At 44.8% G+C, this 6715-nt stretch overlaps 1 protein-coding gene across 1 annotated transcript in view; it reads right to left on the bottom strand.

Moving 5' to 3' along the window:
• Positions 1–4409, bottom strand: part of MOGAT1 (monoacylglycerol O-acyltransferase 1) — a 50238-nt gene extending 45829 nt beyond the window's left edge. Inside the window, exon 1 of the mRNA XM_011951909.1 lies at positions 4274–4409. Within this exon, the coding sequence (XP_011807299.1) occupies positions 4274–4367 (94 nt within the window). The 5' untranslated portion in view covers positions 4368–4409. The remainder of the gene's footprint in view (positions 1–4273) is intronic.
• Between the last annotated feature and the right edge of the window lie 2306 nt (positions 4410–6715).

Here is a 6715-nt window from a genome sequence, read left to right as displayed (position 1 = left end):
AAGGAAGGAAGGAAGGAAGGAAGGAAGGAAGGAAGGAAGGAAGGAAGGAAGGAAGGAAAGAGAAAGGAAGGAAGGAAGAAAAGAAAAGAGATCACTGGTTGCTTGCGAAGGGGTGTAGGGGGTGGGCAGAGAAGGAGGGCTTACTGTTTGATTTTATTACTAAATGAAACATTTTGCTACTCCAAGTACTAACAGCTTAAACTCACTTTCCTGGTGGTCGCAAGAAAAATGCATTCTGGAATTTTGATTTAGAGATCTTAAATCTCTAAATTTCTTCACCACCGGAAGTAACTATTATATCAACTCCTTACTTAAAACTTGATAATTAAATGGAAAGAAGATAGCATTTATCCTTTCTTTCCTGTAAGAATTGAATTGTAGGGTAGTCAAATGGTGCTACATGATGAGACAATATTTTTAACTGCAGAAATTCCAGCTAATAAATGAAGAATAAATGATAGAATAAGAAAATCACCATTTTGCAGTTTCAAATAAAACAAGTAATTCAGGCAAGGATCGTGACTTAAATCACTAGATGAAAGTTTGCAGCATGCCAGTCATCACCTCAGATTACTTCCTTCCTAGACCCACTGACCAATTGTAGACACAAATAATGGGACAAGCACACACTGTGTGTGCATCCTGATGTGATGTAACGCAAAGTGCACAGCAACACTTGGGAAGAAGTCTTGCCCAAAAGGTTTCATCTAAATCTCATCAAGCATTTAGCTCTAACTTCCATCTTTGAAAAGAAATACAAGGGATAGAGGAACAAATTAACCCTACAAAGAAGCAGACAAACTCACAAAGTGAGACATCCTGCAGGACCCATGTCAAATGGTTTCTTCAAGGCTTCATTGACAAGAAAACAAAGGGGAGACACTGTTCTACACGAAAGACACAAAAACCAAATATAACACGTGGGTCTTATTTAGATTTGGGTTCAAACAAATTGCCAGTGAAAGTGTATTTTGTTTGGGCACAGCGGCTCACACCTGTAATCCCATTACTTTGGGAGGCTGAGGCAGGAGGATCACTTGCACCTGGGAGTTTGAGACCAGCCAGGGCAACATAAGGAGGCCCCACCTCTACCAAAAAGAAAAAAGAACAAGAAAAAAAGTGTAGTTTCGGTACAATTTAGGATATCTGAACTTGGTTTACATGATTTTAAGCAATTTTTGTTAACTACGCTAGGTATGACAAGAGTACTATGGTTACACACAAAATACTAATTTTTAAAATATGCAAACTACAGTATTTAGTATTAAAATATCTTAATGTGTGAGTTCACTAGACACAAAGGAGACAACAGACACTGCGGCCTACATAATGGTGGAGGGTGGAGGATGAGGAGGAAAAGATACCCACTGAGGACTACGCCAATTATTTGGGTGATGAAATAATCTGTACAGTCCCCACGATGCAAAATTTACCCATATATCAAACCTGCACATGTACTCCTGAACCTAAAAGGTAAAAAAATTATACAAAAAAAGATTTGTTTTAAAATATTTTTTTGCAAAATAATGGATAAAACGTATACAGCAAATTATTAAATAACTATAAACCTAGGTCATGGGTATATGGGAATTCATACTCTTCTGTCTACTTTCTGTATGTTTGAAATTTCCCACAATATAATTTCCAAGATATGTGATAATACAAAATATGCTCCTGCTAACACAAATGTCAAATGTGCGAAACGTTAAAAACACGGAGGTGAATTGGATCTAGAACCACTGTAGTTTGATTCAAATTAGGCAAAGGTCATGGAGCACCTGTCATGTCTTCATCACTAATCCACTCACATGCGGTCGCACGTGTCTCGACTTTCCACTACTGAGCCATGTGATCTTGAGTAATTTACTTTGCCTCCTAGTTCCTTCATTGGTAAAATGAGGGTAAGGGGTAGTCACTCTCACTGGGTTCCTGTGAGGATTATATGAGTTAATACTCTAGGAATCTGGTGGGTGGATAGTTCCTATTCTGGGTGATAGACTAGAAACAGCCATTCAACAAGTGTTTGTGTATATCTCGAGTATTTGTGTATATCTCGAGTATTTGCATATATTTTCCACGGGCCAGACACATACTGTGTGTTCCCTCACTGAGCTTGTGAGTAGGACAGCCACAGAGAACTTTCTCAAGTCACCACAGCCATACACAGATATAAGCAATGATAAGTGCCATGAAAGAAAAGAATAGTGGCTATCAGAGATGTGTTGAATGATCAGTTAGGAAATCGGACTCCAAGTTCAGGCCATTAAAGAGAGCAGTTTAGTGGTTAAAGCAGAGACTTTGGGCAGAATACTTGGGTTTGAAACCAGCTCTACCATGTCCTGCTAGCTGCATCACCTTGAGCAATTTACTTCAGCTCTTAGTTCCCTCATCTGTACCATGACTGCAGGAATAGTCCTTACCTCACACCGGTATTGTGAGGATTGCTAGTTAATCGTGGATGTTGCTTAGAACAGCACCTCTGGAGAAGGTTGTGTGTTGTTACCTCGGTGGTACTTTGATCCAGAGTGAAACGGGGTGTAATGTTATCAACCCTGCCTCACGGTGTGGCCTGTGAGGACTTAATGAGTTAACATTTTGAATTACTTTTTTTTTTTTTTCCGGTAAATTCTACCTAGCAGCACAGGAGAGTAACTTGGGGAGTTCTTAAAAGAGGAAAAAGGAAAAAAAAAAAAAAGTGTAGAGGCTTCATTCTGAAACAAACGACTTAGAAATTCCAGGGATGAGCAGGGCGCGGTGGCTCACGGTGTGGCCTGTGAGGACTTAATGAGTTAACATTTTGAATTACTTTTTTTTTTTTTTCCGGTAAATTCTACCTAGCAGCACAGGAGAGTAACTTGGGGAGTTCTTAAAAGAGGAAAAAGGAAAAAAAAAAAAAGGTGTAGAGGCTTCATTCTGAAACAAACGACTTAGAAATTCCAGGGATGAGCAGGGCGCGGTGGCTCACGCCTGTAATCCCAGCACTTTGAGAGGCTGAGGCGAGCGGATCACCTGAGATTGGGAGTTCGAGACCACCCTGACCAACATGGAGAAACCCCGTCTCTACTAAAAAGGCAAAATTAGCCAGGTGTGGTGGCGCATGCCTGTAACCTCAGTTACTCGGCAGGCTGAGGCAGAAGAATCACTTGAACCCGGGAGGCGGAGGTTGCGGTGAGCCGAAGATCTCCCCATTGTACTCCAGCCTGGGCAACAAGAGTGAAACTCAGTCTCAAAATACTAATACTAATACTAATACTACTACTAATAATAATAAATAAATAAATTCCAGGGATAGAGCCTGGGCATCTGTATTTTTTAGAAGCTTCACTGAAGCTTCTCCAGTGATTCTCATCTAGAGCCAGCGTTGAGAACCACTGATCTAGGCTTTCGAAATGTAAAAGCAGTTTTAAAAGTGTAAAACTCTCCAGTCTAATGGGTTTATTACTATTGACACCCCAACGCTGTACAATCCATGATCTTACAGCATACACATGATCTTCATCTTCAGAAGAGTTTATGTTTCAATAGAAGGGTCTCCCCCAAATTCCTCTCTCCTCCCACATCACCCCTATGTACTTCAAGAGCAGAACAAATACGAAGAAGAAAAAAATCCAAGTGAACACCTTTGCCCCATCTAATGATTCGGCTCGTGTATGTTTCATGGGCTCAACTTGGGAACCAACTGGAACACACACGCTCCCGGGTCACATTATTTCTAGAGAGAAACCGCTCAACCAAACGCAATGAGCAGGATTCTTTACAGAAAGGTACTGCTATGCATCCAGGAAATCTCCAAAACGGTAAAGGGAACACTGTTCTTTGTCAGGAGGGTGGGGAGACGAAGGAATCAGGTTTTAACTACTTAGACATTACTTTTCCATCTATGAATCAACAGTTCGAGAAACGAATTTGCCAACTTTTGAGGGGTTAAAGTGCTCAAGCGTTGGATGGAGTCATGGTTACATTTTGGTGGATACAGTTGCCAAAAGTCATCGAGCTGTATCGGTATAACGGCGCCTTTTATTGTAGGCAAGGTGCACCTCAATTTAAAAAAAAAATAACGCAGGGGAAAATAAAGTTAAACGGCCATTAGCGATGAGGTTCTCGTGAGGAAATAAACCAGCGTCCACGTTAGCGCCAAACGCCCTCTTTCACCTGTCTGCTGTGGCCGACAGGGGAAAGAGGGTTGGAAGGTTCTATGCAGGTTCTGGAATCCGGACCATCCCGAGGGAGGACACGGAGCCCACGCGCCGCTGCCCGGGGGCGGGATCCTTACCCAGCAGCACGAAGTACAGGACCCACTGCAGCACGGCCACCGTTTGCAGCCGCCGCGCCAGCGGGATGTTGAGCGGTGCAAACTCGACCTTCATGGCCCAGCCGGGCGAGGACTGCGCCAGCCACTGCCGCCTGCACCCCCGCTGCTCTGCGGCGCCTGTGGGAAGTGCCCGGCTGCATCCGGGCCCGGCGCTGGGCACTGGCTGGGCGGAGAGGAGAGGCAGAGGCTAGGCAGCGGGCGGGGACCCAACTTCGCTCTGGGTAGGTGGGCGGGCTCGGCTGAGGCTGGGGGCAGCCAATCACAAGCGCCTCGCGCCAGAGCTGGCCCAGCGCCCTGGCCCCGCAGCAGCTGCGGCGGCCCGGGGCGCATTGGCTGGCGCTACCGGGCGCTGGCGAGAGCGCGCCGCCTGGGACACGAGGGACGGGAAGAGGGGTCAGCTGGCAGCCAGCCCTTGCCAGGTAACGCGGGCTCCTGCCGCCTGGCTGAGGACCTGGGATCTCCACGAGGATCTGACCATTGTTTAGCTGATTGATCACCCAGCGCTTGCCTTCAGCATCCGCCCTTAAACCCACTCCTTCCTTCGAACCCTCTGTGACTGGGGAAGGGTTAGTTTGAGGAATCGCACGCCAGCTGGAGAAAGGAGCCAGACTTGTTTCTTAGCTTATTGATCTGTGTCCCCCCGCCACCTCCAGTTTCCCCGGGGAGAGGGAAGAGGACCTGGCTTCCTCACTCTGGGGTCCTCAGATCCCTACAGGAGCTCTGGAAACCTTTCACCCATTCATTCATTCAACCCACATTTATTAAGCACTGGCCACGTGCTGGGCACCATCCGGGCGCTCAGATAACCAAGCTGTCAAGCGCGTCTGTATGAAGAGACCACCAACAGGCTTTGTGTGAACAACAAGGCTGTTTATTCACTTGGGTGCAAGTGGGCTGAGTCCGAAAAGAGTCAGCGAAGGGAGATGGGGAAGGGGTTGCTTTATAGGAGTTGAGTTGAGTAGGTAATGGAAAATTACAGTAAAAGGTGGTTTTCTATTGTTAGCAGAGGAAGGGGTCACAAGGTACAAGGTGGGGAGATCATAAGACTCATTGTCCAGAAGAAGAATGTCACAAAGTTGATTGATCAACTAAGGTATGGCAGGGAGCAGTCACAATGATAAAATGTTGTAATGTTGGTTAATCAGTTAAGGCAGGAAGTGGCTGTTTTACTTCTTTGTGTTTTTTTGGCTGCTCCAGGCTTCTTGGCTCCTGCAGGCCACCTGGATGTGTATGTGCAGGTCACATGAAGGTTATAATGGCTGAGCTTGGGCTCAGAGGGCTGATACAAGCTATTGATTGTCTTGTTTTCAGAGTACAGGGAGAAACAGCCATCAGCAAAACAACTACACAATTTGGTGTATAATTACAAGTAAGACCCTACTGTGAATGACCAGAAGATTCCAAAACCAAGACTGCTGCATGGTCAGGGAAGTGTCTGAAGAAGTGCCCTTACTTGAGCTGTAGCCAAATTTAGTTAACCCAGCAGTCATCCAGGCAAAGGGAAGCACGTGTGCAAAGATCCTGTGGCCAAACTCCAAGAAGAGCTCAAAGAGTGGGAGCTTGGGGGACAAGGGTGAGATTGGGGTGACATCAGGTAAAAATGGTGGGTAAGGTCCAGAGCCTTGCAGACTGTGTTTAGGGTTCAAGTTTGTACCCCAAGAGCAATACAAGACACTGAAGGGTTTCAATTATGATATGCTAAATGGATAAATGGATGGCTAGATTCTAAATAGTGCCTAGTCCTTGGGAGCAACCACTGCACTTTATTTATAAATATTAATTACCACATAGTTGAAAAACTGAAAATGATGAGTACCTGTCAAGTCTTGCTGGAGAGGACTTGGAACAGGGCAAAACAACAGAGTTGGCCCTCCCTTTTCCCACATCCTATGCCCTTTTCTTCTTCAACATTTTAACACAAAGAGAGTTGGATTAAAACAAATACCAGGGCCACTTGGAGGAGTTGTTTGTGACTTTTTGTATGCAAAACTTGTTTGGGTTTTATTTTTTCCTCCTACTTAAGGAGTCACTTTCTTCTTTCCTTTTAGATTTTTTCCTTAAACTTTCCCCCAGTGCTAGGTAGGGACACTATGAACACACACTGTGAACACACATTATGTACATTTACTCATTGACTATTTGTGGAAAGCTTTCTATGTATTAGGCACTGGGTAGGGAAAGGAGATGAGCTACAATGGTAAATAAGAAAGGTCCCTGTCCTGCTGCAACTCACAGTCTAGTGGGAGAAACAGAAAATACCTACCTACATAGACAACCAAATTTGTGACAGTGTCCTGAAGGAAACACATAGGCTGACATAGCATAATGGGCACCTATTTAGAACAGATTGGAGATAGCAAGAGTGGAAGTAGGCATATCCCCTAAGGAGGCTATTGTAGGATG

Source organism: Colobus angolensis, unplaced genomic scaffold (assembly GCF_000951035.1).
Source record: "Colobus angolensis palliatus isolate OR3802 unplaced genomic scaffold, Cang.pa_1.0 Scaffold33, whole genome shotgun sequence".
Taxonomy (NCBI): Eukaryota; Metazoa; Chordata; class Mammalia; order Primates; family Cercopithecidae; genus Colobus; species Colobus angolensis.
This window is presented reverse-complemented; position numbering and strand designations above follow the sequence as displayed.